The sequence below is a fragment of the Colletotrichum spaethianum genome (assembly GCF_022836535.1).
Source record: "Colletotrichum spaethianum MAFF 239500 DNA, contig23, whole genome shotgun sequence".
Classification (NCBI taxonomy): domain Eukaryota; kingdom Fungi; phylum Ascomycota; class Sordariomycetes; order Glomerellales; family Glomerellaceae; genus Colletotrichum; species Colletotrichum spaethianum.
The window spans coordinates 439364-461596 of NW_026054793.1; the positions used below are offsets into that span (position 1 = coordinate 439364).

General features: G+C 53.3%; 7 protein-coding genes across 7 annotated transcripts; 4 read left to right on the forward strand and 3 right to left on the reverse strand.

Moving 5' to 3' along the window:
* Positions 1-2407: 2407 nt before the first annotated feature.
* Positions 2408-2931, forward strand: ColSpa_08569 (uncharacterized protein; the record flags this gene model as incomplete). The annotated part of the gene is given in 3 exon segments (XM_049274781.1): positions 2408-2572; positions 2590-2632; positions 2696-2931. The coding sequence occupies 3 exon segments, from the start codon at positions 2408-2410 to the stop codon at positions 2929-2931; spliced, it is 444 nt and encodes a 147-aa protein (XP_049130738.1).
* Positions 2932-3490: 559 nt separating this feature from the next.
* On the reverse strand, positions 3491-6089 carry ColSpa_08570 (dynamin-related protein DNM1; the record flags this gene model as incomplete). Its single annotated transcript, XM_049274782.1, has 4 exons — positions 3491-3805; positions 3860-5479; positions 5551-5937; positions 5991-6089. 4 exons carry the CDS (start codon positions 6087-6089, stop codon positions 3491-3493), a joined length of 2421 nt encoding a protein of 806 aa, XP_049130739.1.
* A 933-nt stretch (positions 6090-7022) lies between these two features.
* On the reverse strand, positions 7023-8508 carry ColSpa_08571 (putative dihydroxy-acid dehydratase, mitochondrial; the record flags this gene model as incomplete). The annotated part of the gene is made up of 4 exons (XM_049274783.1): positions 7023-7319; positions 7378-7770; positions 7839-8201; positions 8269-8508. The coding sequence occupies 4 exons, from the start codon at positions 8506-8508 to the stop codon at positions 7023-7025; spliced, it is 1293 nt and encodes a 430-aa protein (XP_049130740.1).
* Positions 8509-12156: 3648 nt separating this feature from the next.
* ColSpa_08572 (LIM domain-containing protein C4F6.12) lies at positions 12157-14192 on the forward strand (the record flags this gene model as incomplete). The annotated part of the gene is made up of 2 exons (XM_049274784.1): positions 12157-12457; positions 12643-14192. The coding sequence occupies 2 exons, from the start codon at positions 12157-12159 to the stop codon at positions 14190-14192; spliced, it is 1851 nt and encodes a 616-aa protein (XP_049130741.1).
* A 353-nt stretch (positions 14193-14545) lies between these two features.
* On the reverse strand, positions 14546-14910 carry ColSpa_08573 (ubiquitin-like protein-NEDD8-like protein RUB3; the record flags this gene model as incomplete). The annotated part of the gene is made up of 2 exons (XM_049274785.1): positions 14546-14608; positions 14671-14910. 2 exons carry the CDS (start codon positions 14908-14910, stop codon positions 14546-14548), a joined length of 303 nt encoding a protein of 100 aa, XP_049130742.1.
* A 2652-nt stretch (positions 14911-17562) lies between these two features.
* ColSpa_08574 (nucleoporin NUP84) lies at positions 17563-20425 on the forward strand (the record flags this gene model as incomplete). The annotated part of the gene is made up of 3 exons (XM_049274786.1): positions 17563-19889; positions 19940-20043; positions 20100-20425. The coding sequence occupies 3 exons, from the start codon at positions 17563-17565 to the stop codon at positions 20423-20425; spliced, it is 2757 nt and encodes a 918-aa protein (XP_049130743.1).
* Positions 20426-20980: 555 nt separating this feature from the next.
* Positions 20981-21790, forward strand: ColSpa_08575 (uncharacterized protein; the record flags this gene model as incomplete). The annotated part of the gene is made up of 2 exons (XM_049274787.1): positions 20981-21228; positions 21289-21790. The coding sequence occupies 2 exons, from the start codon at positions 20981-20983 to the stop codon at positions 21788-21790; spliced, it is 750 nt and encodes a 249-aa protein (XP_049130744.1).
* Between the last annotated feature and the right edge of the window lie 443 nt (positions 21791-22233).

Here is a 22233-nt window from a genome sequence, read left to right on the forward strand (position 1 = left end):
CCAAAAGGTCCAAATGCCAGTCTTGAAACGAATGACAGGTCCCTGAAGGAAGTCACGGACAAAGATTGGGATGAAATCCAAGGCCCTGTCCGCACGCGGATGTCGGAGTATGCAGATGAAATCATTCGCAGCAACTGGGGGAAAGGCCGCAAAGTCAACAAGGAGAATAGCCCACGGTTTGCGGCAGAGGTTCTCCTGTCGGTACGGGCACGATTCTATGCCGACGTGGCGCAAGACGCCGCAGCTGCTATCAAAGCTGGGCAACAGCCAGTCGTTGATCCGCCGGAGGGACCCTTCACCCAGAAACTCACTCTTGAAAACATGAAATGGGTTTTTGACATGAAGATCAAAAGTCACACCGAATCATTTCGGAAAGAGTTGTTTCTCTGCAATGGCTGTGACAGCAACAGGCTCTACGGTTTTGAGGGGGTAATCCAGCACTACGCTGCGAAACATACCAAAGCCCTCAGCCTCGGCAATGTCGTTGTCCATTGGAGGTCTGAATGGCCAGAGCAGTCACCGTTTAAACTCAATGCCCGACTCACAAAACACCCTCAACAAAACACATCACACGTCCCGCAGAACCATGTGGTACCAGGACGTCCACCTCACGGTCCCTACAACGCCCTCCATCTCAGTGGAAGCATGCCTCCTGCACCTCCTTACCACTTCCTCCCTGGTCACACACCACCTCACCATTATGCTCCTCAGCATGCTGATGCGTACCTCCCGCCGCCACCTTACCGTATGGACAGTGTCATACCGCCTGCTCCTTATTCGGTATCCGGCTATGGTACCAACGACGTCTCACAGACGTACGTAACGGCACCTACAGGCTTCGTTTTGTATCCTGGCCCGCCTGGTCCTTCTGAGTATCACCCGAATATTCCAGGACCGCCTTATCCTGGCCAACCGCACCACGCTGCTTCGATGCAAGGCAACCATCAATCGCCGTTTGCTGCGAGCAAAAGAATGCCATTCCCGTCTTCTTATCATGCGCAGATGGAAGATCTTGCTCGAAGCGCGCGAGATCTCTGGAACACACTTTCCAGTGTCAGGGACCTGCCTGGGCCCTTGAGGGTTTATGTCACTATTTACCACGTGGTGAAGCGCTTTCGGTCAAAGTTCTTTGAGGCCCCGTCGCTACGTATGTTCAATGATGGACTGTCAAACAACAAGGAGATGCGTCCTGTACGCAACATCAATGGGCTGATGTGTAGAGCCTGTACATTGGGCCTGGGTCCATCCGTTAATCCAGACCGAAAGACCTTTTCGCTGCCGCAGCTTGTCAATCACTTCGAGAACCGTCACCTTGAATTCCCTAAAGTCGATTATAGCGGTCAACCAGGCACGGACTGGACACAAGATATGGTTTTACTTCCAGAGGTGTCCGAGATGCCTGATTTGAGAGCGATCCTTGCCAACAAAAGACACAAATTCAACCTCATCAATGAAGCAGTACCCTGGGTTTTTAATACGTCGAGCAGACCTTCTTATCGACCCCCAGATTCATGGTCTACGACTTATGATCGAAGGCCAGGTGCTCCGCACCACTCTGTCGAGTATGGTCGACACTCTCAACTTCCTCAGCCGGCCAATCCTGGCAATAAACTCTCGGATTGGCCAGACCTTACGTTAACTCAGGACCCATCCAATGTGGCAAGGGAACAGGGTATTCAGAGAGAACCACCGACTTTTGAGTGTGAGGGCCGGGTAGCGTCAGGTCCTCATGAGCCATTCTTCGATTCTCATCAAGGACGCGATACGAGGTCACAGTGCGATCTGTCGACCCTTGATACTTACCGGTCCGGTGCCTGGAACAGTCCTTCAAGAACTTACGACCAACCTCATGATAGCGTGTTTCATGAGGGCGGTTACCCCGAGGGTACCGGCATGGCTCGTCATCATCTTACATATGCCTATGGCTCAGATCGGCCATATCTTACCGAAGGTCGGCTTCTTGCGCGCGAGCAAATCCGAGCTTCTGGTCTCTCTTTGGCCAGATCAAGGTCTGAACAGGATGACATATACCATACAGAGGAAGAGCATGTGTTGCACGCGTCTGGCGGGGCGGGATCAGTGAGACCACGTCCGCCGCTTGAACAGTCCCCATTGGTGCCACAAGATACTCAACTCAGCCTAACGGGCAGCGTAACACGAGTCCCTCACTCTACGGCTGTTCTGGAATCGGCCTCTGCAGGCCCGCCACAGAAGGAGCCCGACGACTTTAACATAACTGCTGCTCTAGAGTCACATCTTGCCAAAGATCATGACGTACACACACAAAAATATGTGGATGGGTCGATGATTCGTGCTTCCGGCATTGAGATGCGGAGAGGCGTTATGCATAAGTTCCATCAGCCCACCTATCACGCTTATCATCAAGGTTACGTCGAAACTGGCGATGATGCCCGGCAAGAAAGGCCTGGTCGACAATCTCGGGGCCCCTATAGAGCTCACCGCCATGGTGACTCTCACGAAGCGGCATACACACCGAGTCCTGCAGCAGATCAATTTCAAGACCGTGCAGGAGATCAGCAAGAAGGGCTGCGCCCACACGCCGACGCAATGCGTATCTCACCGGTGCAGTATGAAGAGGCGTATGAGATCGTTCACGTGAGGGATGCCGAAGGTGAGTACGTCATACGGCGCCCGATACTGCGTGAACGTGGGCCACAGCGCACACCGTACGTAGATGACCATCCCAGGCCTCTCGACCAGGGGACATACCCACCGCCCTACGGTGCTGTGTACGCATCAGCAGTAGGAGAGAGTAGCTCGGGTGCGCGGATGCGCGAAGCCTCGCATATGCCGGCCTGGGTCAGGAATGACCCGTCTTTCTACGAAGAGTATGACCCAAGGAACCCAGCCCCTGTGCCGGGCCCCAGTACTGCAAGGGACTTTAGCCATAGATGCAGTGATTACAAGTAATACACAAGTAGAAGATAATAGAGAAATCGGTTGTGGATGGACAAGATATGAACATCAGCCCCTCCCACATGATATATGGCTTTTGTGAGGGGTGCAGCCTCGTTGCTGCAAAGAAGTCTGGCCGTTATGTGCATACTATGTAGGTGATAGCATAGCGAATTCTACAGCTTTGATGAGTACCATGCTATTGCAGGCAATGCAATCCGAAAGACTAGGACACGGGGCGTCCTGGCGTCGAAGGGAAGAGAAATGAAAGTGAAAAATCGAAATTGAGGCTCTTGTATTACACACGTATTCGACTATGAGGTACAGCAGAGAAGCAACTCAGCAACCCTGGGAAGAGAAACGAAACACCGACCACGGTGCCCTCGATCCTCGAGACGTTCCTGGGCCTCGTTCCGTTGTAACGCCTCTCCAATCTAGACCTCGCCTTAACCGCACAGCGAATACTTGAAACTAAGAAGAATGTATCTGTGTAACAGGGAGAGAGATGGAGGGGGCCATTGTAATCAAGACGCGCTGGTTTCGCCAGGGTCTGTATTTCTTTTCCGACACATATCTATAACACTTCGCCAATGATCTTGGCCGCCTCTCTGTACGTTTGAAGCAGCTTTTCGCACTTCTCACGCTCCTTCTTGACGCCGTCGTCTTCGTACAGGAGCTCCTCAAAGAGTGTCTCTTTGTATAGCTCACTGACAAGTCGGTTCTGGACCACATCCTTGCAGTGGTTCACCAACAGATGCATGACAGCCTTGGGAACTTGATCCGCAATGGACTCACGCACAATGTTGAAGTAGGAAGAGATGAGTGCTCGGATGAGCTCCGTCTCCATCGCTTCCCGCTCTGTCATGGCCGGCTCGCCGCTGGCCGTACCCTGCTAACGAAATCAGCTTCTAGTGTCGACTTGCGGTTACGGAAAAGAACTTACGAATAGAGATCCGTAATCGACGGACTGTGCAGCCTTGCCAAACTCCAGCTCGTCGCGAGCCGAGGACTGTGGTGCGCGCAAGGCTACCTTATCTTCGGTCCGACGAATGCTCTGTGAAAACGTTGGTTCGGAACTCTGGCTGACGTGTCGGGCAATGGAGGAGTTGGATGAAGGGGGGATTCCCATGGGCGAGGCTCCGTCTTTGCCAAAGAAGTATGTTAAGAAGGAGTCACGCGCGCCGCCGAGACCCTTATCGTTGAATCTTGAGGGAGAGGCCGATCGTGCGCCGTTCAGGGCCGCATTCAGGCCGGTGGTGCCGTTTTCACGCACACCCGGCGATAGACTACGCGCTCCCTTGCTCGCCTGCTTTCGCAAAGCATTAGAGTCGGCCTTTTCGGTGATTGTCGACTCCGTCTCCTCCTCCTCTGGTCCCTCGGTACCATTGGTACCCAGCTCTTTGAGGCGCCTCCTCTCCCGCTTTTCTCGCTCTTCTTGGATGAGACGCTTTCTCTCTCTCTCTTGCTTGTTGCTAACAACATGGCTCATGGCGGCGGCGGCGCCCAGGAAGTTAGGGTGGTTGGTATTGATGTACGCTCGCTGGATCGAAATCAAGGATTCGACGTAACCAGAAGTTGGTCCCAAGCGCTCACGTAGCAGATCAGATACAACTTCGATCAGCTTGGCTTGCAACCTTGGGAAGCGAGACAGCTCGGTGGAGCCACAAGTGTGGCATATCTTGATGAGTTCCTCGTAGACAAGCTCGACACATCGTTGACTAGGGACTTCGAGAAGCTTGATTTGAGGCTTGACGAGAAGGTCAAAGGCCATCTCTGGCACAAACAAACTAGGACGAGGGCCGGTCGAGTTACGGATGGCGGTTCGAATATCAAGCGCCGAAAGGTTGGAAGTCGGGTCAATGGACTCAAGAGAGCTGCCGAAGACGGAGTTGAAAATATAGTAAATGCGGGCGCCACCGCACAGTTCCTTGGTGGAAATCTCGGTCGAGGTACCATCAATGGAAGAGATGAAGGAGGTGGCAAAGCGTGTCATCTGTTGCAGAATGAGGGATCCACGGTGCTCCTTACCACTAAAATGCATGTCACCATAGCTTGCCAGCTCTTGTTGGGTTTGTCCCATCAGAGTGTTGAGGCGCGCTTTTATGTCGGGCATGCGCTCGCGGATGTGAGCCATCAGGGTCGTGTTCAAGGTCTTAGCCAAGAAGTGTGTGCCGCATCTGCTTGAAATGTTGCGATATGCCGGGTGGTGCCTGAAAAACTCCGACTCGGCCTTGAGGGCCTCCTCCATGGGCTTGCTACCCTGAATGTCTTGTTGGGAGCGGTTGACAACGCCAATGAAGCCCAGTTTCAACGGGTAGACACGACCAGACAAAATATCCAGTGCGTTTGTGCCGTGGTCCATAAGATCCACCTTGGTGAGCACGCCAATCGTCCTCCTTCCCAGCGGATCAACATGCCGGGCAAGCTTCAGAGCCTCCGAATTCACGATATCGACATTGGCGGGCGAAACGGCGAGGATGATGCTGTTGGGCTTGGCAATGTACTCGGAGATGAGGTTGCGGGTTTGCTTCTCGATATCGGTAGGCTGGTCGCCAATAGGAACCTTGAGGTGTGCGTTAGATTTGGGAGACGTGTTGCGTGTTTGGAATGCTTGTCGCATCATTTGCAACGTACCTTTGTGAGTCCAGGAAGATCGACGAGAGTTAGGTTGAGCACATGCGGCGAGTAGATCTTGAGGTTGATGGGCTGCCTATTGATACCCTTGTTGTTGCCCGCCACACGCGACGTCTCGTTCTCGATCTCGCGCTTCACGTCGGAGAAGTCGTTGAAGCGACGGTTCGGAATGTGGTGAAACTCGGCCCACTCGGATCGCCTGGCAATGTCGGGAGACCTGTAGGGATCTGACAGAGGGTCGGCAGCATCCTCATCTTCGGGTACGTTGATCAGTTGCAGAATCAGAGGTCGTCTGGTCACAATGCCACTTCCGCGGGGCAGAAAATCACGGCCCACAATGTTTTCGAGAACGGAGGATTTTCCGGCCGACTGCGAACCGACAACAACCTATCAAGACATTAGTAGATGGACTCCCGTGCTTGCATGACGAGACGACATACAATCTGGGGAAGATCGAGCGAGTCGCTGCCGATGGTGTTGAAGACCAGGTCTTGCAACTTGTTGACAGTGCCGAGAAGGTCGTCTCCCAGGGACGCCATGGTGACGGGTTAAGCTCGACAGATACGCCTGGTGGTCGGAACGTGAGTCTTGTTGTTTGTGAGAGCTGAGACAAGACGCTCGGTAGGCCTTTTTGCTGAAGAGGGCTCGCCCAGGGTTTTCGGGAGGCGAACAGTGGAAGCTCTCGAGGAGGCGAAGGGCCAAGCCGAACAGCCAGTCTGCAGCGCAAAGCAACGCAAAACAAGGAAGAGCACACGAAGGGAGCAAGCGTTGGCTCGTGGTCCGGAGGGATAACTCGGATGCCTTCAAGGTGAAGAAGGGCAGTCGATAAAGGAGGCGTAAAGGCAAGGCGAAACCCGTTAGGACGGGATGAATTGGGAGTGGATGCTCGAATCGATATGTCAAAGTCGATGCTGTCGCGCGTGTCGTCCAATTTCAAGAATTCATGCGCGATCCACCAAGTCGCCTGCGCAGAGAAAGTTCGGGCATGGGACGTAATGCTCGCTGGGTGCTTGGTGGCGCCGCTGAGTGTGGGTATGGACACCTCAGGGGTTAAAAAGGCCCACGGGTACGTATCTTGCACAAAACTATAGCGCGCTCCAGTGCACACATACCTAGCTTCCTCCATCCCCTTATGCCAGCGCCACCACGGTAGAGTGCTGCTTAGGTCAGCCGGTCTATAAATCTCGTGTTCCCTGATGTCATCTACCTGTTATCACATTTCGTCTGCTATGTGTATCTGCGTATATGTACACTAGAATTAGGTCAAAAACCGGCGCCACCGATCGGCATCACGGAGATAAGATACCTAAATCACTCTATGGTATTAAAGCTACCTCTCAACTTCCCGCTCTCTTATTTCGTCTAAATGGTAAAATAGCTGGTGGTACAAAAGCTCTCCCCAGTCATGGCAATGCTTTCGAACATAGCATGGTGTATGTTGCTGTTTCTTACAAAAAGTGACGCGGTTTCTCTTACAGGAGCATGCGTCTGGGGTCCTCAATGTACTCCTTAACCTTGACCAAGAACTGAACAGCTTCCCTTCCGTCGAGAAGGCGGTGGTCGTAGGTGAGGGCCAGGTACATCATGGGGCGGATCTCGATCTTGCCGTTGACGGCCACGGGGCGCTCCTTGACAGCGTGGAGTCCAAGAACAGCAGTCTGGGGAAGGTTGATGATGGGAGTTCCCATAAGGGAGCCAAAGACACCACCGTTGCTGATGGTGAAAGTACCACCTGCCATATCCTCAATGGTCAATTTGTTGTCACGGGCCTGTGGTGAATCGCTGTTAGCCTAGCATCTTGCTTCATGGATATGGAAAGGAGCTCACCTTCTTGCCCATGTCGGCAATGGCCTTCTCAATTCCCAGCATGTCCAGCGACTCGGTGTTGCGAACAACGGGCGTGACAAGACCCTTCTCTGTGGCCACAGCCACGCTGATATCGACGTAGTCACGGTACACAATGGTGTCACCGCCGTTGGGACCCTCGATAGATGCGTTCACAGCGGGGATGTCACGCATGGCTAGAACACAGGCACGGGAGAAAGCGCTCATGAATCCGAGCTTGACTCCCGTCTTCTTAAGCACGTCGTCGCGGTAGAGCTTCCGAAACTCGATAAGAGAAGACATGTCAACCTCGTTGAATGTGGTGAGGGACGCGGCAGTGTTCTGCGATTGCTTAAGTCTTTCGGCGATTCGGAGGCGCATGCGGTTCATTTTCACCTAGAAACAAAAATCAGTCTCGCGACTCACAAGTCCAAGGCGCACAACTGATTGTGGAACAAACATACGCGGCGCTCTTCACGGCTACCGAAGGCTGGGGTGGCGCTTGCTGCCGTCTCCTTGGGGGCGGGGGCGGCCTTCGACGTCTCCTTGGCCGGGGGAGCTGGCTTGCTGGCAGATGCATCTTTTTGAGGCTCCTCCTGCTTGGGCTCAGGTTTCGACTCCGTCTTGGATGGCTCTGGCTTGGACTCGGGTTCAGACTTGGGCTTCTCTGCAGCCTCCTTCTTGTCGCCAGAGTCCTTGCTCTCACTGGACTTTTCGCCGCCGAGCTCCATCTTGACGATATCCTGGCCAACAGTGACGGTGTCTTCCTCATTGACCAGGAACTCCTTGATGATACCGGCCTCGGGAGCATTGACAGCGACATCGATCTAGAGAACAAGGAGTCAGCGAATGCGTCTTCACGACAGGTATGGATGCACGGTTGGGTCATGTTACCTTGTCAGTCTCGATAGTAGCGATCTCCTCGTCCTGCTCGACAAAGTCGCCAACCTGCTTAGACCACTGCTTCAAGGTACCCTCGGATATGGACTCGGCCATCTGCGGCACCTTGACGACCTTGTCGGCATAGTTGCGGACGTGCTGCATCATCTGTGGCAGCTGCAGCGGAAGCTGGCGCGGCTGGTACCGGCGCAGCGGCACGGAGCGCGCGGTTGCGACAAGTCTTCTCGAGAGCATCGTGACTGAGCAGTGGGATTTGTGCGAGTACGGAGAGAGGTCGAGGCGAAGAGAACGAATGACCTTCTATGAGGTAAACCAGGGGCACGCGCGTGGTTGGTTTTTTTCTTCGGTTGTTGTACCGTAGCTTTTTTTGGGTTTTGGCAGCGAGCTTTGGGCGTAATAATGTACTGTACCGCAACAGAACCTCTGAGCAGGGAAGGTATGCTCAAAATACCCGGAACAAGCACCCATGCTGCCTTACTTCACAACCGTCACAGGTACCCAAGGCGCTGGCTGCACCAGCGCTCATGAGGACCCTCAACGAGCCATTTGATTCGCGGAGAATGGCATAGCTGCGGCCAGCCCCCCCGTCCACACTCCAGGTGACGCTACAGTGTGAGAAGCCCCTGCACGGAGCAGGTCAAGCCCGCTTTCCGGCGAATTCTGAGGCTTCTTCCGGGCAACCCGTCATTTTTCGTTCATGGTTACCGAGGAAAAAGAGTCACTTTTGGGTGTCGTGTTTGCCGGAAATAGCCGTCTCTTGGTAGTGCACCTCGTGTCGGCCTCTGGATATTCCACACTGCTTAATCAAGTGCTTCCTCGTACCAGACCATGGGCGTGAGGCGACTCCCAATGTTAAGTCAATTGCCTTGATATCAATAAAATTCAAGTTGGGCTAGAAGAGAGGCGCCTCTTTGAGCTTACCAAACTGCCTAGGTAGAGAGAATGCTGGTTGCGACGTACAGAGTCGCTTCACGATGATTGGGAGACTACGCAACGTTGTTGTCTTGTTGCACTTATTGCCGTCGCCGCGTTTAGGTATCCATCGCGTAAGGTAACAATTTTCGCAAAGTAATCTGCCTTCTTGCCAATTGGTGCTCTTCCATATACCAGTTCATCTCAACCTAATCAACCACCCCCAGACGCTTTTTTTTTCTTTCTTTTTTTTCCTTCCTTTTATATGAACAGACGAAGGCCGCCGCGTAATTACAAAGCAGCCAATAGTAGGCTGTGCAGGGCGTGGCGCCAGGGCTCCATCAAAACTTCAATTCTCGGCTCACTCACAAAGAGGACGCTTTCGACTCAGGCGACTGCAGTCCTGCCTACCTTATCAATTCAGCGCAACACCACCATCCCAGGCCCAGTTACTAGGTGGTCACCTATTGAAGATCTGTCAGCCTCCGATCAACAGACAGCATGAGTCAACTGGGCGGACCCGGTGCTCGACAGGCCAACGCCAAGCCGATTCCGTATGCAACGAGCCCCCTTCTCCCCTTGACTGGCCGTGCCTTCGTCGATTGATGACCCAAGCTAACCTATGCCTCTTATCCAGCCCTCAACGTGGCAGCTTTCCACTTGATCATGATGGTGTGTTGGATACATCGCCGTGCCCAGCTTCGCTCTTCGCTTGCTAATGCGGTCAATTAGGCGAGTGCAAACATGTCATAGCGACCTATCTCGAGTGCATCAAGAAAGTACGGGGTGTAAACGACGCAGAATGTCGCGACTTAGCCAAATCCTACTTGGCATGCCGCATGGATCGGTAGGTTCATCTACAATGCGGCAACCGTCTCTGCAAATCGTGGACGAAATTCTCATTGATTCGCAGGAACCTCATGGCCAAGGATGAGTTCAAAAACCTGGGGTTTAACAATGAACAACCGTCAACAACAACAAGTACCAACAAGGTCACACAGGACCGGGGAGCTTCAAGCAAGGATAAGGATGCACGACCCGGGGAGCTAAGATGGTAGTCTGCTGGGCCTCATCATGTTGTCTTGTCAGCATCGCGAGGGGTCTTGGAATACTGAGAAACGAATTTGTAAAACAAACGGACGTACAGCATCACATCTTGAGTTGGGCTTTGTATAATAGAACAGGGAAAGCAAACATGTATGAACTTGTAGATACACGAACAGTGCACGCGCTTGTGGAGAGTGCGTTGATTGATGGCAAAGACGCATGGGAATTATCAATAAACAAAATATTATGCGCGGGCATGAAGCTTCATGCACCCAAACAACAGACCCAGTTGTCATGGCTGCAAAACGATCAGATGGGCAAGAACAGTGTCGCCCTGTCTGCGACTGCAAGGCACGCCAATATCGTGGCAAAAGGCACGTTTGTTTATACAACGAATGACTCACTTGAATCCCGCACCCCGTTACTTGGGGTTGCGTTTGTTGCGTATCTCATCAGAGATGGGGTATCGTTGCCAATGGACTCTGGTCTGGGATTGTTAGTAGTATGTTGAGTTACATACACATATGAGAAAGCAAACCTCCTCACTTACCCTGCGTACGCACAAGAAATACGCAGGTTTCCGCCAGAGTTCTTGGATTGACGACAATCAACAGGCGTGACTTGCTCGGACTTGCCAGGTCTCAGATATCAATTCAACAAGAGTACGAAAGACAATGGCTATGAAATAGAGAAACAGTCGAACTACTTGATTGGACGAGAACGCAGGAAACATTCTACCGACCCAGCCTTAGACGGCACTATCTAATCGTTGGTGAGCTCCTTACAGATACAATAACTCATGTGGAGAAGGCCAAGTTGCTTTTGCGGCATGAAAGAGGAGTACTTGATATGTCCAGGCCAAGGCTGGACAAAGATACGGTTCTGAAGGTGAGGGGCGCCACCGATGCTGACTGCTAGAGGCACCTGCCGATGTGGGGTTGTTGTCAGGGCCAGGTCTCTCATAGTAAGGGTAGCTTGTTACCCAAAGGCGAGCGGCTGGGGTCCAGCCCCAATAGCTGCTGTAAGCCCCTGAGGGACCGTGGCACTGGATAAGTATCGGGTGTGTCCCCGGACCACAGCTGAGCCCCCGAGAGTTGCAAGCCGACGACAACACTGAACGTAAGCCTAGGGATGTTTCACGAAACCCACTGGAAAGTCGGACAGTCATCGTTGCCCCGACAACCAACCACCGCTGAACACATGGCCCGGGTATAACTTCAATGCCATCAGTCGACTCCTCTCGAACGCCAAAGAACCGAGTATTTCTCACCGAAAAAAACAATAGCCATAGCCCTGCATTCATACTCTTAGTAGCAAACAAGATCTAATCACCACACTTCACCGCATGCCTTTTCTTCGCCTCTCCATCGCCCTGTTCGCATCGCCCATCGCCCACCGCCTCTAAGCATCGCTTTCACACTGCCCACTGCTCGGCATCCCTCGTACTCGCCGCACACCGCCCCCATCATGCATCGCAGGAAGAGTACCGAGAAGACGAGAAAAGTCACTCCGCCATCACCGAGCTATATGAACAACGAGCAGTTTGGTGAGCTACGGTTCTGTGGCGCGTTCCAACTCTCTCCATCCTAACTCATTGCTTCTTTAGCTGCCTATCTCGCCAATCTTAGAACAAACCGAGTTGCCCGTCCCGGCGGAGCCAGACCCCTGCCCCCTTCTTCTTCCAGCACGAGATCCAAACGCCCCTCTTGCGAACACAGCATTTCTGAACCTCTTCCCCGATCTGAAAGCCCCGCCTTGTCCAGCCCAAGTACTGTCGATACGCCTTCACGGCCAACCCCTTTCTCGGCCAACACCAGCTTCTCGTCACGTTACTCCACATCTAGTATTTCGGGGCGCGATTACTACCCTTACCGCCCAACATCGCCCTTGAAACCTTCGGAAGTTGTGCCCACGGCGACATACATGGAGAGAGGCCAGCGATGGATGGAGAAAGAGGAGGCCGTGTCACTTCGACAAGCCATGGACGACATGCAGATCAAGAGAGACGAGCCCGGCTACAAAAAAGATGACGCTCATACTAAGGATGAGACTGCCTGCACGCCAGACGACGAGACCCGCATCTATAGCGCCGCACTCGACGAAGCCTCGGAGCTTGTCTGGCAGCATCAAAACGGAGTCCGGCCCCCTGACCCTCACGCCCCTTATCGGTACAAGCCCCATCTGAGAAAGAATAGCTATGCCCACGCTCGTACGGCCAGCGTGGGTAAGTATGGCGACGACGTGGTCCCATCCGGTCTAGCTAGAGATACCTCGAGGTCCGTTTCTGGCAGCTCTACCGACAGTGACGGACATTCTCGACGAAGCCGACCCTCCCTGTCTTTGTCGCGTGACAGTTTCGGGGGGGGAGCCGCAGCCCCGAGCGACCGTCGATGGACTCAGGAGTATCAGGTCCCTCTAGCTCTAGCCGGCCTCTCCCTAAACCTCTATCCTCCAGCCGTCGCCGCAGCAGCATGAAGCGAAACATTAGCGGCGAAGTCGAGAGACCGTTTTCAGGTGATCAGATATGGGAGGAACCGGAAGGCACCCCACGCGAAGACAAGTCTAAAACAAAGTCGGCATCGTCATCAGAGTTGCCTCTTGTGGACAAGCCAAAGAACCCTCAAGGCCAAGTTCGCTTTGCTGCGCCGTCCCCGGCGGACCGCGTGGCTCCTTGGAAGCCTAGATGCAATGTCGAAATTCATCGAAACCCACCATCGCAGTCGCGCAACCCCCTGTACACGACCAACACCTCCGCCTCCAAACCCGCAGTGGATGATACAGTACCTAAGAAGAATGGCATAGAGATCCGCAGTGACGATATCAGGGGTGCCACGAGCATGAAGCTCAAGGACCGCAGTGCGAAACTGCCCACACCCACGGCCGTCAGCGATCGCCCTGGACGGCCGATTGTAAGCTTCGATTCGAAGTGGAAGGCTCCTGACGAGAGAACTGATGTAAGGCCAGGATCGGCTTCCGGCAACAACACATCGGGAGCCTCGAGCCAAAAGAGCCAGCCGATGGAGGTTCCTTCTATCGTGGTGGCGCCGGAGGAGCCCCCGTCAGACAGACCACGCGGGGTCCCGGCTGTACCGTCCATAAGCATTGACGGGGCAGATGATTCGGTTGGATCCAGCCCGAGCATACCTGTTATAGTCACTCCTGACGACGATTCTCCGGCCTCTACGCCGCGGCCGCTACCCGACCCCAAGACGGCATCCAGAGCACGACCCTTCCAGCGTCCTCAACGGCACTGGTCACCTGCCGCTGTGGCTGGCAATCGTTCGACAACCTTGTGTCATGAGTGCGGGTTCCCTATTGAAGGCAGATTTGTCTCTCTGGCCGGATTATCTGAGCGCTTCCATCCTCAGTGCTTCAGCTGCTATGCTTGTGGCACAGGCCTCGAGGCTTTGGAAATTAGCCCCGAGCCTGATGCTCACCGTCAAGAGCGTCTGGAGAGGATTAGACGCAGAACCAACGGCGAGGTGCTGGAAGAGACCCCGGGAAAGACAATGGCTGACGATGGTGATGAGCGACTCCGTTTCTACTGCCATCTCGACTGGCACGAGCTCTATGCTCCGAGATGCAAGCACTGCAAGACACCCATCCTCGGCGAGCATGTAGTCGCACTCGGAGAGCACTGGCACTATGGACATTTCTTCTGCGCCGAGTGCGGCGACCCGTTCGAGAAGGGCATGACGCACATTGAGAAGGATGGATACGCGTGGTGTGTCAAGTGTCAAACCAAGCGGACGGAAAGAAGGGCGCCCAAATGCAAAAAGTGCAAAACTGCTGTCATCGGGCAGTACATCAGAGCTTTGGGAGGCGAGTGGCATGACGAGTGCTTCCGCTGCGCTTCTTGTCAGGGTGGTTTTGACGATGGCCAGATCTTTCCCAAGGAGGTAGGAGATAAAATGATGGTATTGTGTACAGGATGCCGCATGATGGAACTCAAGGCATAATGGGAAACGAATAGATTGATCAACTGAGCGTCAAGGGCAGCAGGAGTTAAGGGTCAACGGTTAGAAGCGCTGGGGCGATTGCCAGTGGATTGCTTGCATTTTGATTTCGTCTTGTTGGTGGGCAATGGCGTGTCGTTGAGCACTATTACCTGGCCAATCGAGGGGACGAGGAAATGAAAGCTTGTGGTGAACGTCATAATCATCATTGGTTGTCTACGTATGGCCCTTCTGCGTAAGCCATCCATCCATGTACGCCATTCGCGATGGCCAGAGCCTTCTTAGGAAAGCAAGAATTCCATCGCTCCCTCGAGTTCTCCCGCCGTGTAATACCTATTCCTCTCATCGTGCTTTGACTAGAAGGAGCCACCAACCTGCTCCTGGTGCACCTCAAGGGTATCTCCGTCCGCCATCTCGAGCTGGTGGGCCAACCGCGTTAGCATCGCGCGCCAACATGCTGAGGGGCGATTTCACTGCTTACCGTGTCTGGGGTGTCTGTAGGTTGCACACGCTGTCCCTCGAAGAGAAATCGGACAGAGTTCATAGCCTTTCCTTGTCTCTCGCAGAAGGCTGTCATGAGTTTGTCGAGCTTAGTAGAGCGCTTGATCTTGAAGAAGACCTCGTTGTTGTTGTCGGTGACCTTGATGTTCAGGTGTTCGACTGCAGGCGCAGCGTCCTGGCCACCAGCGGAGGGGCTGCCGTTCTCGTGTTCGCCAGACATGGTGACTATCGCGTGCGGCGGCGCGAAAAGTTAGCCAAAGCTGGTCGTGCGACTTTTTGGAGAGGTAAGGGAGAAGGCTGAGAGAAAGACTGATGGAGGAGACAGAGAATGGCGCGTGGCGTCTTACATACCTTGCACGGGGGCTTGGAGTCCGGTTAATTTAACGATTTATTGGGTTTTGGCTGTGAATACGCAGACGTTCGGTCTGTGGTGTAATGGGAGAAAAGCACGCGGTATCGCAAGAAGGAGAGTTGCGGAGTTGACGAAGCAGCTGGGCAGTTGGCAAGTTGTATCTCGCAGACAGGCCTGTAGGGACGAGAAAGGCGGGAGAAAGATTGTGGGGAGCCTGAAGGCGCATTCGATCCCAGAGACTGGTGTACTAAAGACCATAGGTGAAGGTGGGACGGAAGGAATCTGATTGGATCTGCCGCTGTGGTGGGGCAAGGTTCTGAAAGGCTGCTGTTTGCACTTGCCCTTGCCAGGAGGCCGAGCCTAGGTACCTGCCTGCCTCTGAGTTTGGTCAGGTTCTAGATTAGCCATGAAAGGCAGGCGTTCCAGGCCCTCTTCAGCTTGATGGCTTATGTAAGACAGCTGTAGCATTGGAAGGGTGTGCCCACCTCTTTGCTCCAAGGTATTGGGCTGGGGCACAAGGGATAATCAAAGTACTCTTGACGTAACTGTCATTTGAGCGCAACTTTCGGCAGTGGGACTAGGTACCTATGCTAGATGGCAACTGACTGCCATAAGAGGTGAAGAGCTTGGAAATATCAGTCTGAAGAAAAGGCCTTCTTTCCCAACTAGCACCTTGTATCCTACATTGTCAGAACCAGATCAAGGCGAACTTATTTGCCCTGTACCGTTCGTTCGCATTCAGCCTGTCGTTCCGGCTAGCTTCTTCTTCTGCCCATCAATCGTTTTCTCTTATTTGCCAACTGTCACCTATTTCTTCACGGTTCTGAGATACAGTCGTCGAGTACGGCAGGAATTGAGGGTATAGAACCTGGGCCGAACCACTGAAAAGTGTTGCTAACATCATCGTAGTATTTCGCATCACGCTCACCTTCGAAGAAACCCAGCACGATAAAGCTGCAGACATCATGGTTTGGAAACCCTACTCCCGTGGTTTGCGACGCTGCAGACTTCGACTTTTGGTCCCTCTGTGTTTTATCCTTTGCTGACATAGACTTCCAGGGGTTGAACGAGGACTTGAAGACCAATCCTCCATGCCATCCCCGTGCTGTGAGTCTTCTACAACCCAGGCTACAGATTTGTAGCGTCAATAGTATTAACCACTCTTCCACATAGTGCGCCATTCAAGGTCAGTCCTCTTTTGTGGAGGCTTCTTTGCAGTCCTTTGCATCAAACCAGATACTTAGCATTGGCAGAGCTGACCGGCGGCAGACTGCCTGACTAGAAATGGCTACAATGAAGAACGGTGCCAGTCAGTAATTATGGCCTTGTATGAGTGCTGCGAAGCTTTCTATCGGACCAAGGGTAATGACGCAACGACAGTCAGCTGTCCCAAGCCCGACCTGTTGCAACTGAAGCTGAAGAGACTGCGCGAAGAGTCGCGACAGCAGTCCAAGGAGTAGTCACCGAGTGTGCGCGAAAATGTACCACTCTTCCATGTAAATACGTCAACCCGAGTAGAGAAGAAATCTGGCAACATTCTAGAAAGAGGGCGAATTATTCTAGGCATTCGTTGAGCGCGCTGAGAGACCCCGTAGGATCTGAACAACCATTGAGTGGCCTGTTCCGAGACTCTAATACAAAAGCCTTGACATTGAAGAGAGAAAAAGAGAAGAAAAGTTAAAGAAAATTTCCACCGACGCACCTTGATAAAGGAAGTGGTGGGCGGGGCCGTACTGTGCTTCGATTACCTCTGCACAGTCAGATTATGCTGCTGGGGCGGCACAATAGGACTGTGCGGAAGAGCAGCCTCTTCCTGTACGGCATCTGGCCTGCGACAAGGCAACCGTAACAAGGTGCGCTTACTCCGAGGACGCGACCTCAGGGCGCACGGATCGACAGAAGATCCATCCACTTCACGCGCCTGTTGATTCCCACTGTCGCCTGAGAGCCTCATCAAGCTCTGGATGTTGTTTTTTGGGGCAATCAGAAGCCATCGAATCTCTTGGAGACAGTACCTGCCGGTGAATTGCGCAATTCATATCGCTCTCAACCTTTTCAGCTCCCTCAAGCGCTGAGACGGCAGAGTGAACTCGACGTCAGATATCGACAACCTCCCAGTGTCTGCGTGCAAGACTCGATCTGCAGCTTTCCTAAATTTTCGGTGCTGCAGAGGATCCTGGAATTCTATACAGGCCGTAGGTTTCATGACTTGATCCATACACGACTTCCCACAACACCTTGCACCTTACAAATCGCACGAGGTTCGTTCTCTTCTACAAAAAAGTCTATCAACGTCATAAAGTACAGCTTGGGCTTACCAAGGTCTTTCTTTCCAGGCTTGCAGTGGGATCTCTTAGCACCTACCCTGGTCTTAAACGCAACTTTACTGACGAACCACGAGCGGCCATCTCGAACCGACCCTCACGAACCAACCCCAGGCCGCTCTTGCCTCAAGCCGCGCGAGATCCACGAGCGATTGCCATCCATTCCGCGCGCCTATCGACGCTTCTGCAAACGAAGATGGACGGACCGCTTGGGCCCGAGGTCGAAGTGTTTGCAAATGCACTCGATGATTGTCTCGCACCTCAGGGCACAGTCGAGGAGAAGCAGACAAGGATTCTGGGCCTGGTGGATGCGTACTATGACTATGCCGACGAGACTCTAGCGCACTTGCGCAAACAGGCTCGGCAGGGCTCAGTTGGCGAGACCGAAATGGACTTGGACGACGACGAAGACACAGAGCCTGCTGCAAGCCTAGAAGAAATTCGAAGATGGGAACAAGAGAAACAGACGTGGGATCTCATCCGTCGCCTGATCCCACTGAGATATCCTGCACCAAAGGCTACTGACAAACGGACAACGAGCGTCACGAACAAGAGCGGAGAGGGCAACGACCTCTGGAGCGCGTTCCTTGCAAACGATCAGCTGGCCGTCGAGAGAAAGACCATTCTCGAATGGTTGCAACAGAGCGCAAGGACTGGTCCCGATCTCGACGACTTGGTCCGGGAGCTACAGCAGAATGCTGATAGAGGAGACATCATTGCACATGGCTGGATACACACAAGGTCTGCCATTAAGCTGCAAAAGGGCGTTATCGGTTCCGCGCGCCCCCTTGACGTTCAGTTCCCCGAAGTTGCACGGTCCCTTGTCAATTCGGACAAGGCGCCACTTGTCGCCGAGTTAGACCCAGACTCTGTGACGAGGCAGGGTCGAAAGCTGGAACCGCAGGACGAGTACTTCGAGCGGGCTATTTGGGTTGGCTGCTTCCAGCTTCTTCGGAGGGGCAGCAGTTTGAAGGCTATAAGAGAGTGGTGCCTAGAGAGGACGGAAGTTTGGAGGGCCGTTTCCATGTCCGCATTACCCCTTGCTACGCAAAATGGCGAGGTAAGCTTTGTGGAAGATCCATCAGCACTTGCGCTGTGGAGACGCATGTGCTTTGCAGCGGCACGTCATGGTGGCGCCGATGATATCGAGAGAGCCGTCTACGGCGTGTTGTCAGGAGACATTCCTAGCGTGCAAAAAGTGTGCAAGACTTGGGACGACTTTATGTTCATGCACTACAACGCTCTCCTTCGCACACAATTCGACACATTCGTTCTCAGCCAATGTCCCTCCGAGACAGCAACATCTCTTCGCTCATCATTCACCGCTTTCGACGCTGTACAATACCATGGCGACGCCACTACGCTGGAGCAACGTCTGATCCATAGCCTCGAGACCAGCCCTCACACGAGCAAGGAAGCCCTTGAGCCCGTCAAGGCACTTCAAGCCGCCATCATTTCCAAGGAGTTAGAGCAACACTTCTATGAGCAGGGCGTGGCCATCACACTCAAGGCCAATTCTAAAGAGGCTTCCGCACTTATGCCCGATCATTCCTGCCACGAGGTCAGCGTGATACCGGAGAAGTTTGCTGACTTTGAGAATCCTGGCCGTTTGCGACTTGCCGTCCATGCGCTCATCATCTTTGGTACACTTGACAAGCTCGTCGACTCGCCGCCGAACTCAGCAACGATGAGCTGGAGGGCCGATCGCCGCGAAGTACAAGAGAATACGATTACGCTTTACATCAGCTTATTGCGTCTTTCGGGTTTGGAGGAGTTGATACCCCTTTACTGCTCTAAGATTCTCGACAAAAGAGCCCTCCAAGTGTTGAGCACTAACCTACTACCTATCACTGACAACGAGGCTCGTCTAGTCCAGCTCAGTCTCATCCGCAAGGCAGGACTAGATGTGCTGGAATTTGTCAAATACCAACCAGCATCCCTATTTCGAAGTCTGGACGCTGAAACCGCCGAGACACAGGATTTCCATATCTTGGACAACGGACCGCCATCTCTCAAATACGGCCGCTCGATTAGGACAGACTTTTTTGGAGAAGACCCTGATACCATTGATTCTATCGACGAACGTCTGATTCGCTCTCTGGAGTGGCTCCTGCTTGTCGACGAGGCTTGGCCTCATGTGTTCTGCGTTGGCGTGGATATTTACAAATACTTTCTCAGTTCGTTGCCACATCATGATTCTGATATTCTGAGCATTCGTCCGCTGACACAAGCTCACACGCGAACAGGAACTATGCGTCTAAATGCTGCCAGAAGTCTTGCCAGCCGAGTGTCATTCAGCGCCATCATGCGGCAAAAGGTAGAGTTCCCTGAGCAGGACGAAAACGACCATTGGTGGCCCGAGGATGCAGAATTCTGGGCTAGCCAGATTGAAGTCGCGGGTGCGAAGAATCTCTCGCCCAGCCAACTTGCTTTGGAGGCACGGGCATTCCGCGAACTTGAGTGTCTAGTCAAGGCCTTGGATACAATGGAGACCATTGCTTCACTAGCAGAGCTTTCAAAGGAGTAGGTTGGAATGAATGCTTTTGATTGTAGCCCTTGCTAACCAGTCCTAGGGACCCGTCCGTAAAGAGAGACTTCTGGACAAAGGTCGGAAACGAGGTCAAGTCTGCCAAGGAGCATGTGCGGCCGTTGCTCAAGGATTGGCTGCGGAGTCAGGGTAACTTCTTCAAGACCTATCTGTCTCTTGGGCAAGCACTAACTGTATTTCGGTAGAAGACGGAGAGCTGGAGGCGCTAAGGGACATGTATCTGCCTGAGACACTTCTCGCTTACATCAGTACCCTTCATTTCGCCGGTACGACTCTGACGAGGGACAACTTCCTGGAATGCATGGAACTGGCGGCCACTGTCGCCGAGAAGGACTCTGACGTTGCTGAGTGCTTCATGAAGGCGAATCGCATGAAGGAACTAGTAGAAAGCTTTGCCGCCTGTAGCAAGGCTCTGGCGATTGCGTCAGGCGAGAAGAAGGCGGCCAGTTCGAGCAGCAAGAAGCTACGCGAAATGGGATGGTCTCGAGATCTCTGGTCAGTAAAGCATTGACGGAGTAGTTGGCAGCGAGCAATAGAGGCAGGAATGGGAAATAGGGAGAGTTGCTTGGCAACAGAGGTCTCTCTTAATCAATAGGCGCGTTGCGCTACATGAGAAAAGCTTGCCGCTTACGAGCGGGGCATTCGGATGGGGAGTATAGGACTAGTACACTCATTGTTACATAAGTAAAGTGACAAAACCCGGTGATTTTCAAGCCTTGAAAACAATTTGCTTCGACCCAGCACTAATCGTCGTTGTTCTCGCGTGTACGTATTTTGTGGCCGTGGGCCATAGCACGGCAAGGTAGATAATTATAGGTACTACAGTAGAGTGGCTCAAGCGCCGCCTTATCTTATCAATCAATGGATCACCCCCTACCCCGGAAACTCTCAAGCAGCAGATGTCATTAGCACCGACCTGCCAACCGTCTGACGTCGCTTTGTCCGGAGGAGTGGATGCGACCGACCGGCGCCAATCTCTTCAGCTACCATCATCAGACGAACTCCTCGGTTCTATCTCTTTAATATACACCAAAATTGCCTAGCTTACGACCTCTCCAGCGACGCCATGGATGCCGTTCCCCCGCCTGTTCTCCCACCGAAGCCGGGCAGTCACGAGACCAGTCGCATCGGCACGCCGATTACATCCAACTCGCCCCGACCCGGCCCCGGCGCTGGCGCTGGTCCCAATGTAAATGGTGCTGGTGGAGGCCGGATGCATCCGGCTTATCAGCCTGCCGGCCTCGAGTTCGCCCGACCGGAGCCTGTGCCTGACCCAGGCGACCAGTGGCTTCCGAAGGTGTTGCAAGACAAGTCGTAAGCATATCGGGCCTGCGGTTGATCTCTCCCCTTCCTCGTCGCTAATCACCACCGCAGGAAGCAAGACCTTGCCGACATAGCGACAAGCCCAGAACTGCTCAACGCCCTCACCCACGCGCCGAGTACCATTCACCCCTCTCTTTCATCCTCACATCAGGCCCTCCAAGCGGCTTTGACCGAGAACCTCGAGCTCGCCTCAAGGCTGGTCGACCTTGAGTCTCGGTTAGCTCATCAACGATCCACAACACAGGCACAACTTCTCTCTACACATGCTCTCGAGCGCCAATGGCGGCAAAAACAGTCTGACATGGACCATGCTCTAGCACCCTTCTCCCCGGCGTCCATGTACCAGCGCTTGGGACAAGGTGTACATGAGCAGGCTTCAGTGTGTCACGTCTTGGAGGAAAGCTTTATTGAAGGAGAGGGGGACGGTGTCTATGCGTCAGAGAGAGAAACGTTGGACTGGATCAAGAGGTACAGAGATGCCAAGGTACTATACTATCTTCGGCAAGAGCGAAAGGAGCGGTGGGACGAAGGTCGTGTCGGTGGCTGGAGATGAATGCAGCTAGCCGTAATCAAATCCGAGCCGGCTTGGTGGGAGGAGAGTTATGTAACATTGTTCAAGAGCCACGTCAAGGGGTGTGTCTCCGGCACAAGTCGCACTTGAAGTACCGCAAAGGGTATCTTATGTAGAGAGAGATACGCTGCCACTCAACGATCCCGTATGCGAGAGACAGTGTTTGTGGGGCAGACTAAGCTGTTAAAAAGTCTATATGTGCTAATATAAATGATGAGGGGTTTCCCTCGACAGGCGGAGAATCGAGGGCCCATACCAAGTCCACGGCGGAAGAAGCCGAATCAATACACTGGAAGATGTTAAAGATTCGCGTCATGCTATGCGTTGACTCGACCGGGAATCTGCTAACTTTGATGCCATGGCTGCGTTCATTGCCCGTAGCCCGTGGTAAGGAATCATCAAAGGGCTTAACGCCACGTACGAGT